This window comes from Acipenser ruthenus, chromosome 54 (assembly GCF_902713425.1).
Source record: "Acipenser ruthenus chromosome 54, fAciRut3.2 maternal haplotype, whole genome shotgun sequence".
NCBI classification, from domain to species: Eukaryota; Metazoa; Chordata; class Actinopteri; order Acipenseriformes; family Acipenseridae; genus Acipenser; species Acipenser ruthenus.
Window position 1 is genome coordinate 8,255,707 of NC_081242.1, and position 12,042 is coordinate 8,267,748.

Consider the following 12,042-nt stretch of genomic DNA (forward strand, 5'->3'; position numbering starts at 1 on the left):
ATACTTGTTTTTCACACTTGGGGTTCAAGGGAGAATCTGCTTCAGGGCTTTTTAAAAATATTTCGAGCATATTTTAAAAGGGCAGGACTTCCGTTCAGGTTAGGTCTGATATAAACCACATATGTGGGGTAGACCCAAAAGTTTACAGAGAATTACATGACATTGAAACAGCAGCAGCGTATCAAAACAAAAAATGGTAATGTTGTATTTTAAATGTCATAAGTATTTAATTCATATGCAATTAATCTTGTGCTTACGTTTAATTATGCATCAATAAACAGTCAATAGATATGTTATGCATGCATGTGTCTATCATTAAACTGCAGTTTGAGCTCATTCAATTGAGGGGCAGTTCAAGTAAGAGCAGATAATGGCAGTAGTTACATCAGGGTCAGATATGACTGCTGAGTGTCGTAGACTAAAAACAGGCGCAATTAATAAATACTAGATAGAGTTAACAGTTAAGGCAAATTAAAGTGCAGGAGGATTTAAATACAGATATAATAAAGAACATTATTATTAGGTCACACAACACTGATTTACAATGCATATCCTAGAAACAGAAGAACAGGAGGCACCCAGTTTTCCTAGTGTAGAGTGTAGAGTTGCAGGTTTGTGTGAGGTGGTTTCAATGGATTGCTTTTTGTTGTGAGTTTCAAAGATAGGGGAGAGGTTTCTGTATTTTATTATTTCAATTAAGACACACAAATGATTACACACACACACACACACACACACACAAACACAAACAGACCAATCAAAATCAAGCTCCTGAGAAGAACAGGTGAGCAGTAATCACGCAACACTGAAGTATCTTTTAGGGATTTTTTAATCAGTTTTTAGAACACTACACAGATATAAAAGAATGAAATATCAAAACTGCACAGATCAGTACATCAATCTGTAAAACACTCAACCTTTAGTGTCAATCCCAACAGCATATAAACACCAGCTTTCATCAGTCATCTTATAATATTGCAGTTTGAGTAAATATGAGTCAATAAACATCAGAATATAATTCAGTGAATTCCAGTCAGCAGGATAACATATTACAGAATCATACTTGACTCTCAATGGGTTGTAAAAATGATACCTACTTAATTGGAACCACGGCAAATCAATTTAATACCCCCAACCTTTATTTATTCTTGAAGAAAACACCACAGCTTATTATATCCTCTATCAGGTCTTTGTATTACTTATACATTTTATCAAGCCTTACCCCTTTTGATCATAAAAAACAGCTAATGGCGACACCCTTTTACTTTGATCTTTAACGTGCATTTACTGTGTTTTCCACCCGGGTACAGTTGATAATCTTTTGATCTCTTTAGTTAAATTTCAGAAATACTATTTCAGTTGTAGAGTGGATATGATGGCAAACAAAGGTTCGCTACAAAGTCCAGGCTCTATTCTGTAGGCAGACGTCCTCTTAATGCAGAGCGGTCACTTTTCTTGATGTGGTTGGACAGCCTAGTCTCCTTTCCAGTGGTGCTCCTAGTTGCAGACATTCCTCTTTTCTTTATTTTTCGGAATCGCAAAATTATTTTTTTATTGGAGCGTTTTGCTGGATGCAGTTGCAGAGATGGGAGGTTAAATAGAGGTTGATAGGGAGACCCTAAAACTACTACTGACAAAGTTTTGAGATCAATCAGCAACTGGGAACTTGACAAGCTTAGGAGAGCCAGATGGTCTCATATATAAAACATAACATTTATATTCCAAAATTATTATTATTATTAATTTCTTAGCAGACGCTCTTATCCAGGGCGACTTACAATTGTTACAAGATATCACATTATTTTTCCATACAATTACCCATTTATACAGTTGTTTTTTTACTGGAGCAATCTAGGTAAAGTACCTTGCTCAAGGGTACAGCAACACTGTCCCCCACTGGGGATTGAACCCACGACCCTCCGTTCAAGAGTCCAGAGCCCTAACCACTACTCCACACTGCTGCCCAAAATATAACATTTAGTGAATATATGATTTGCTGTTGTGAAGAAGACCTGAATGCATGGCATAAAATAAAAAGTACAATTATAACTAAGCTATATAACTAATGTGTCAAGTATAACTAAGATGTATAATGGAAACTAATTCATGTGAATTAGAATGCCAAGCTTGTCTATATTTTGCACAGTTGAAAATACCCTCTTTATCCAAACTGATCCTCCTCTGCAGCAGTGATCTCCTTCATCCCTGTTTGGACGTTGTCTTTGATTTTCTTAATCTCTTCATCCGAAGCTGGGGGCAACACTGCCAGTAGCTCCTGATCAATCATATCAACTCTCTTCTTTGAGTCCCTTTCAAACTCCTCTTTCTTCTTCAACACAAGTTTATAGATTTCATTCTGTGCAGAGTCACAGTCATTTGCCAGATTTGCACGCTCGCTTTCAAAGGTGGGGTTTTTGGGGTCTAAGGCCATGAGCTTCCCAAGGCTGCTGACTCGGTCCATGAGATACTTGCTGGAGACCTCTGTGTAGGTTCCTGAGATCATGTAGACCAGGTTGGCAATGTTAGAAGCATTGAAAGCCTGGGTGTAAATCATGTCTTTTATAAAGGCGTTGGAGGAATAGCCTTGTATACCTTGAATGTTATCAGCAGTAGAGATAAACCTCTTCAGAGACGTGTTGAGGCAGGTGTTGATTAAATTGGAGATCATCTGGAAGAACCGGACCATTTTTTCCCATTGCTCCTTCACCCGTCCCATTGCATCAAGGCCCTTCACCAGCATCTTCACAGCTGTATTGAAGTCAATTTCCTTAATCTCGCAGCGTCTCATTGTGACCAGAATCTCTGACAGTTCCTTGTTGTTCTTCTCAAGGTTTTCCATACTTTTCTGGTACATCTCTTGGACTTTCTCCAGCTGGGCTCGGCTTTGCTCTATACGGAAACGGGCGTTGTCTGTTGCCATTTGGGCAGCACTTTTTTTGCCACCACTTTGTGTGTTTTGGGCCATTTGTGGTGGAGTGGCAGAAAAGCTTGAAGAATTTGTGAAAGCCTTGCTCTCGGAGTCAAGCTGCTCAGTCTGTGCTTTCAGGTTCTGGATCTTGGTAATGAGATCCTTCTCCTGTTCTGGTTTACAGTTGTTTTTGGGTGCGAATTCTGTCATGAGGTCACAGATAGACATGGCATCCTTACAAACCACTAATGACTTCTCTTTAGCCTGACAGTTTTCTTCACTTTTAAGTGAACTTTCAATGTTTTGGAGCTGCTTCTTCAACCAGGAGGATTTTGCAGAGCTTGTCTTTTGGTCATACACTTCACTCCATTTGATCTTGTCTTTGTCCACAAAGCTGTTGATCTGCTCTGCCAGTTTCAGGAGTTGCCCTGATTTGGAATAAACATTGTTAGCTGCAAAGGGGTTAGATTCTGCTGACTTCTGTCCAATAGAATCTTTTACTAAAGACACCATTTTGGAAGGTCCTGAAGATACTGCCAAAAAACCAGACACAGCTTCATTAAGCGTATTTGTCAATCCTTCCACAAAGGTCATGCCTATCATTTCCCAACCATTGGGCATGGACTCCATCGCTGATGTGAACTGTTTATGGACTTCATCCAGTTGCTTGTCCATCTTACCAAAATTTTTTTCTGCCATTGCTTTGGCTTTCTCTGCCGACTCTTTCTTCAACTTTGCTTCCTCCAATTTCAACTGGACCTCCTTGACGTCTTCTTCGTAACACTGCTTTGAGTTCAAGCAGGCCTCTAATATTTCCTGGATGAGGAGAATAACATCAGTGAATTTCTTCTCTGTTGACTCTGCAAGCCTTGTGCACTCATCGGCGATTGTTCTTATGTTTTCAAGTTGACCTGGGAGTAACGCCTGGACGATTTGATTATTGTCTTGAAGAAGTGTCTTCACTGTCATTTTCATGTAGCTTGGTACATTGTTGGAGTGGAGTCGGATTTGGTCCATGTTCTTGTGGGCCTCGTTGAAGGCGATCCACCCTGAATTGCTGACCTGCATGAGAGAGGCTCGGAACGAATCAGGGTATTTGATGTACTTGAACCCACCCTTTGGCGGATTTTTATTTATAGAGAAATCTGTATTGGAAGAAATAAAGATAAGCTCTCCTAAAATAGCTATAGAGAGTGGACCGGGCATCAGGTATTCTTCCCAGTTAGCGTAAGGTTTCATCAGCAGTTCAGTTTCTTTCCTCACGGCTTCAGCCTTGGAAATCTTCAGAACGGCATTTTTCACTGTAATATCCATTTTTGAAGTTTTTATTTCTGTAATAGAGAACAGATCAATTTAGTATAAACCCCAAAAGCTCTGCAATAAAAATCCATCTCAAATAGTAATTTCCAGTTGTGCAAGTCTAAAAAAAAACATTAACATTTTTTGATCAAATTAGTTATAATTTTCATTTAGAATAATTATTTTTACCCTGTATATCTGTTGAAAAATACCAAATTCCAAATATTTGACAAAGAATAAAAAAGAGCATTTGTTATAAATCTCAAAGGTGTAGGTAAAGATAACTTTGAAAATATAAATCAATACATTCTAAATTATAATTATGAATAATCATGATTAGCGCTAACATTTTCTTACTGTAGAACAGTTTCGGACAATGTATTTCAGAGCATTACATTTAACACAGCGCTGCGGATGGGATAGAGTTGAATCTGCATTGGATTTTTAAGCTGTTCTGTAATCCTTTTTTTGGAATTGCCAATTATTTTATCCCCATTTTCTTCCCAGTTTGGAATATCTAAATGTTTTTAAGACCTTGTTTCCCCCGGCAACCCCCGCAGTGATTCGGGAGAGGCAAGGACAAGCGCACTCAAGCGTCCTCCGAAACGTGTGCTGTCAAGCCGCCTGTTTTCTTTCACACAGCAAGTCGACAGTGAAGCCAACCAGACCCATCGCGTCTGAGGACTGCACTAGATCCAGTGACAGCACATCTGGCTCACAGGAGCTCGGCCACCCACAGGCGTCGCTGGTGCATGGTGAGACAGGAATTACCCAGCCGACTTGAGCCCTCACCGCCCAGGTGGTGCTTGGTCAATTGTGCACCTGGAGTGGAGATGGCATAGCCCGGATTCGAACCAGCGACCTCCGGGCTATAGGGCACATCCTGAGTAAGTACTTAAGTTAAAATCAATCAAAATAACCCCCCTTTGCACAGCACTGAAGCCTCTTGCTCTTGACTTCCCTCAATCTCCCCACTGCTGACTCCCTTGAAATCAATCAACCTTAGAGAGTGGGGACATGCATGGAAGTACAAAATATATCTAGGTGTGGTTTGGGAGTGCACTCTAAAAAGTGCAGGTTCTTTGAGGGTTCCTTGAGGAAGCCATAGGGATCTATTGCCGATTCTTTTTTTTCTCAGTAAGGGTTTGTTTGGGAACCTCTCATTCCTCAGTCTAATAACATACTGCAAAGGGCTCATTTTAGAATCCTTCAGATTAGGGATGCACCGAATCCAAGTTTTTGGGATTCAGCCGAATACCGAACCGAACACCAAATCTACAGAATCTGTCAAGAAAACTGAAGGAAACTGTTGACTGAAAAACAGACTGGCAGCTACTAACAAGGGACACACACATCTATAGTTTTGAGCCTTTTAGTTAATAGTATTTTTATTCGCGAATGGAAATATATCCCTGAATAAGATTTCAGTTAGAAACGTACACAATTTACCACTAGCCCCCTCCCCCACAACAGAAACATCAAAAGACAGAACAGTTTACCTTTACAAGAAAGGAGAGCTGCATCTTTGCCATAACCCAGTATTTTCTTTAATGACATTTCAACCTGTGTCGTCTGATCTGAGTGTAGGGTTGCCAACGGGCTCCAGAATCTCGGGACACTTTAAGGAAGTCAGGTTTTGTAAATCACCTCTAAACTGCAACGTATTCAGTAAAGTGAGTGTGAATTGTGCAAACTGTCGCTAAATTAATTGAATTGTTTTACTTAATTGTTACCAAAAGCACACACCTGCCTGTGAGGATCGTTTCCATCAATAATTCCTATACAGCAGCTGATTGGCTTTCTGAGTCTCTGACTGGGCAGGACCGTGTGAAGCAAGACATATTAAACAAATAAAAACTTTACCTGCTGTCACAAGGTTAAATGAAAGAGTGCAAAGTTATCTATAATAATGGTGTTGCACTATTTTGATAGAAATTGTTTACTGTATAAAAAAATAAACAAAGCAATTTGATTAATTGTTACAAGGCTCTCGGGATAGAATCGCCACCAAATTGAACAATTAAATAACTTAACTGCTCACACGTCGAATACACTGCAGTTTAGAGAGGTGAGTTAAAAAACCTAGTGTCCCGAGGTTCTGGAGCCTGTTGACAACACTATCTGAGAGCTGTGAGGAAGAAATTACTATAATGAGTGTCCTGAATCCCAGTGAAATAAAACCCACGTTGATTTAAATGCACCGTGTGTGTGACACATATCAAATAGGCTACGAAATAGTTTTAAAAATATTTGACCAGACTGCACCCAGCTACCTCCAGACCCTCATCTCTCCCTACACCCCCACTCGACCTCTCCGCTCCGCCTGCACTAGAAGACTAGCTCTACCTCCGCTACGCTCCCCTGCCTCCAGAGCCCGCTCCTTCTCCACCCTTGCTCCGCAGTGGTGGAATGACCTTCCTACAGATGTCAGGACTGCCCAGTCCCTGACCACATTCCGGCGCCTCCTTAAGACTCACCTCTTCAAACAGCACCTGTAGAACTCCTCTGTTTGTATCCTGGGACACTATCACCCTTCATTTAAATGTGCTTTATTTTGCTCTTATCTGCCCCCTATTTTACTGCATTTAATCCTGTACTTCAGAATACTGTAATCTGCCAAGTGTTTAACCTGTAGTATTTTGTATTTAATCATATCCTGATGTAACTATCACTATTTAATCATATCCTGATGTAACTATCACTATTATCTGCTGTATTATTGAATTGTGGTTTGTCACACTTGTACTTTGCTTGAACAAAAGTTATTGTATTTCTTGCTCTTATTGTATTACTTGTATTGTAACACTTGAAATGTATTTGCTTACGATTGTAAGTCGCCCTGGATAAGGGCGTCTGCTAAGAAATAAATAATAATAATAAATAATAATTTTAATAAAACACAGCAGTTCCCAAATAAATCAACTTGTATTGGCACATTACAATAACGTAATTTAATTTACTAAAGCATATTGTTCAACAACGTATTGCACATTTGACAGTTGTAAAGTTACAAAAATATATATACATTTCTGTGCACCGATTATTATTATTATTATTATTATTATTATTATTATTATTATTATTATTATTATTATTATTATTATCTCAGTATGATCTCTAGAACACGTTTGATAGACAAAGCACAAAAGTCTACAACAGTTTAACGTTACTATATATTACAGGTGTACTGCATAATTTTACTCAATGAAAAGTGTGATGTGACTGTGCTGTTGCATGCGAGGGAATGTTTGTATTCAGCAGCTGCATGACGTGTTTAGTGAGTGCGCCTCCAGTAATATGGAGTTGGTAGCTGCGACAGAGTTCATCAAACATCATGTTCTTGTTAAAAACAACAGTGACGTTCAATATCAGATTTGTGTCTTTTATTTAAATAAGAACTGCACACACTAAAATGGATGTGCGTCTGGGCAGATATACGATAACCCTGCTCAAAAAGTTGGTATTCGGGCCGAATCCAAAACCAAATCCTGGATTCGTTGCATCCCTACTTCAGATCAAGTAAATTGTGGTTTATAACATTGTTTATAAACTGCAATTTTCAATACATGTTTCATAGCTTACATGACAAATAAAAAGTCTGCAATAGAATAGGTAGGACCCCTGTAAAAAGGTTATTGGAAGCATCTTAAAGGATTCCTCCACAGTGGCAGCCCCAGGAACCCTGAAAGGTTCTCACTGGAGCCTTTACTTCTTACAGTGTGGAGAAGAACTGCCTGTTGTGCACATTTTTTCTCTAAATCACTTCTTTATACAAACAATAGTAAAATTATTTACTATTGTACAGTAGATTTTTTTTTTACAAAATAATGTATTATTATTATTATTATTATTATTATTATTATTATTATTATTATTATTAGGGTTAAATCACTGATTTAAATCACTTGATTCTTTTAAATCATTGATTTATCTTGTTTTTCTTTTACTACCTATTTTATATAGTTTTTCAAATATAAAAGCAGATCTATAATGTGTTTTAAAGGGGGGAATATTAGGAGACCCTTAAACTTCTCTCAGCCCCAACCACACCTTATAAAAAAATAAATAAAGCAATTTGATTAATTGTTACGAGGCTCTCGGGATAGAATCGCCACCAAATTAAACAATTAAATAACTTAACTGCTCACACGTCGAATACACTGCAGTTTAGAGAGGTGAGTTAAAAAACCTAGTGTCCCAAGGTTCTGGAGCCTGTTGACAACACTATCTGAGAGCTATGAGGAAGAAATTACTATGATGAGTGACCTGAATCCCAGTGAAATAAAACCCACGTTGATTTAAATGCACCGTGTGCGTGACACATATCAAATAGGCTACGAAACAGTTTTAAAAATATTTGACCAGACTGCACCCAGCTACCTCCAGACCCTCATCTCTCCCTACACCCCCACTCGACCTCTCCGCTCCGCCTGCACTAGAAGACTAGCTCTACCTCTGCTACGCTCCCCTGCCTCCAGAGCCCACTCCTTCTCCACCCTTGCTCCGCAGTGGTGGAATGACCTTCCTACAGATGTCAGGACTGCCCAGTCCCTGACCATATTCCGGCGCCTCCTTAAGACTCTCCTCTTCAAACAGCACCTGTAGAACTCCTCTGTTTGTATCCTGGGACACTATCACCCTTCATTTAAATGTGCTTTATTTTGCTCTTATCTGCCCCCTATTTTACTGCATTTAATCCTGTACTTCAGAATACTGTAATCTGCCAAGTGTTTAACCTGTAGTATTTTGTATTTAATCATATCCTGATGTAACTATCACTATTTAATCATATCCTGATGTAACTATCACTATTATCTGCTGTATTATTGAATTGTGGTTTGTCACACTTGTACTTTGCTTGAACAAAAGTTATTGTATTTCTTGCTCTTATTGTATTACTTGTATTGTAACACTTGAAATGTATTTGCTTACGATTGTAAGTCGCCCTGGATAAGGGCGTCTGCTAAGAAATAAATAATAATAATAAATAATAATTTTAATAAAACACAGCAGTTCCCAAATAAATCAACTTGTATTGGCACATTACAATAACGTAATTTAATTTACTAAAGCATATTGTTCAACAACGTATTGCACATTTGACAGTTGTAAAGTTACAAAAATATATATACATTTCTGTGCACCGATTATTATTATTATTATTATTATTATTATTATTATTATTATTATTATTATTATCTCAGTATGATCTCTAGAACACGTTTGATAGACAAAGCACAAAAGTCTACAACAGTTTAACGTTACTATATATTACAGGTGTACTGCATAATTTTACTCCATGAAAAGTGTGATGTGACTGTGCTGTTGCATGCGAGGGAATGTTTGTATTCAGCAGCTGCATGACGTGTTTAGTGAGTGCGCCTCCAGTAATATGGAGTTGGTAGCTGCGACAGAGTTCATCAAACATCATGTTCTTGTTAAAAACAACAGTGACGTTCAATATCAGATTCGTGTCTTTTATTTAAATAAGAACTGCACACACTAAAATGGATGTGCGTCTGGGCAGATATACGATAACCCTGCTCAAAAAGTTGGTATTCGGGCCGAATCCAAAACCAAATCCTGGATTCGTTGCATCCCTACTTCAGGTCAAGTAAATTGTGGTTTATAACATTGTTTATAAACTGCAATTTTCAATACATGTTTCATAGCTTACATGACAAATAAAAAGTCTGCAATAGAATAGGTAGGACCCCTGTAAAAAGGTTATTGGAAGCACCTTAAAGGATTCCTCCACAGTGGCAGCCCCAGGAACCCTGAAAGGTTCTTACTGGAGCCTTTACTTCTTACAGTGTGGAGAAGAACTGCCTGTTGTGCACATTTTTTCTCTAAATCACTTCTTTATACAAACAATAGTAAAATTATTTACTATTGTACAGTAGTTTTTTTTTTACAAAATAATGTATTATTATTATTATTATTATTATTATTATTATTATTAGGGTTAAATCACTGATTTAAATCACTTGATTCTTTTAAATCATTGATTTATCTTGTTTTTCTTTTACTACCTATTTTATATAGTTTTTCAAATATAAAAGCAGATCTATAATGTGTTTTAAAGGGGGGAAATATTAGGAGACCCTTAAACTTCTCTCAGCCCCAACCACACAGGCAGCAGAGGAATTGATGGGGCAGCAGTGTGGAGTAGTGGTTAGGGCTCTGGACTCTTGACTGGAGGGTCGTGGGTTTAATCCCAGCTAGGGGATACTGCTGCTCTACCCTTGAGCAAAGTACTTTACTTAGATTGCTCTAGTAAAAACCCAACTGTATAAATGGGTAATTGTATGTAAAAATAATGTGATATCTTGTAACAATTGTAAGTCGCCCTGGATAAGGGCGTCGGCTAAGAAATAAATAATAATTGATGTTTGTTTCTAACACAAAATATTTATTACACATTTATTATCTTGTTTCAAATACAGGGTGTCAATCCTTATGTCTGCAACTGTAAGGTGTGTTTATGATTTATTGCACACAAAGTCGTATTAAAGTGATAATAATAATGCACACGAATCTCAAGTAAATACTCGAGTAATGTCATTTTCCATTCCAGCAGTAAGCAAGTCGCAAATAAAAGTCAAACAGTTTAAGAAGTTTCTATCAGAATGTAATTTACTGAAATCACTCAACAACTGTACCTTAGCTTGAATGTCGACTCTGCTTGTTCAATTGCGAAACTCTCCGGGGTTTACTGTATTTCTGGAGTGAATAAACAACGAGACTACAAATGAATACATTATGTAGAAAAATAACAAGTTACCTACTAGTTGCTTTTTATATTCCACATTTCAAACATTTTTAATAAACGGCATTTTGCATTGATTTGGTTTAGTATGCTTATCTGTTTTTTGTTTTATAATGTAATTGCAACTCGAGCGGGGGTCACGTGCACTAATAATACTTCATTAAGAATTTTAATACGGGGGACCTTCAGTAGTTCTGGTGTTAAATGTTACCGAAGCATTATATTGTGAATGGAACATACAGGTACACGTGCACAAATACTATAACCCAGCTATTTGCATGTTATATATTAAACACATATACTATTTAACGTTACATTTTGTAACTATTGTTGCATGACAAGTATAAGCAAACTTGAACAGCCTATTTGTGAAGGACTTCTAAAAAACATTAAAAACAAACAAACACACAAACAAACAAACAAACAAAAAAAAATACAGTATATACAAATATTTTAAGTTTTTTGCATTCAATGTTTTTAGACATTGTACATATTCGTCTACTTTCAATTAAAGATGAGATCAAAGATAGAAAAAGCAACTTACCTTTCAAGAAAGTGTCTCAACTGAAAACCTTAAGGCACGGTGTGCTGTTATATAGCAGTGCCTATGACGACATCAAGGAGTGTAGCCAATCAGAAACCGAACTGCCCTTCTCAACTCTTGAAATAGCTTATATATATATATATATATATATATATATATATATATATATATATATATATATATATATATATATATATATATATATTATTTATTATTATTTATTTCTTAGCAGACGCCCTTATCCAGGGCGACTTACAATTGTTACAAGATATCACATTATACATTATTTCACATTATACAAAAATTATTGTATTTCTTGCTCTTATTGTATGACTTGTATTGTAACACTTGAATGTATTTGTATTTGCTTGCGATTGTAAGTCTGCTAAGAAATAAATAATAATAATAATAATATACAGATATCACATTATTTTTACATACAATTACCCATTTATACAGTTGGGTTTTTACTGGAGCAATTTAGGTAAAGTACCTTGCTCAAGGGTATAACAGCAGTGTCCC

General features: G+C 37.2%; 1 protein-coding gene across 1 annotated transcript; it reads right to left on the bottom strand.

Annotated features, from left to right (window-relative positions):
• Nucleotides 1-811: 811 nt before the first annotated feature.
• Nucleotides 812-11,609, bottom strand: LOC117969051 (uncharacterized). The gene is made up of 3 exons (XM_059016952.1): nucleotides 11,521-11,609; nucleotides 10,870-10,930; nucleotides 812-4,239 (listed from the first exon to the last, which is right to left on the bottom strand). The coding sequence occupies exon 3, from the start codon at nucleotides 4,220-4,222 to the stop codon at nucleotides 2,162-2,164; it is 2,061 nt and encodes a 686-aa protein (XP_058872935.1). The 5' UTR covers nucleotides 4,223-4,239; nucleotides 10,870-10,930; nucleotides 11,521-11,609; the 3' UTR covers nucleotides 812-2,161.
• Between the last annotated feature and the right edge of the window lie 433 nt (nucleotides 11,610-12,042).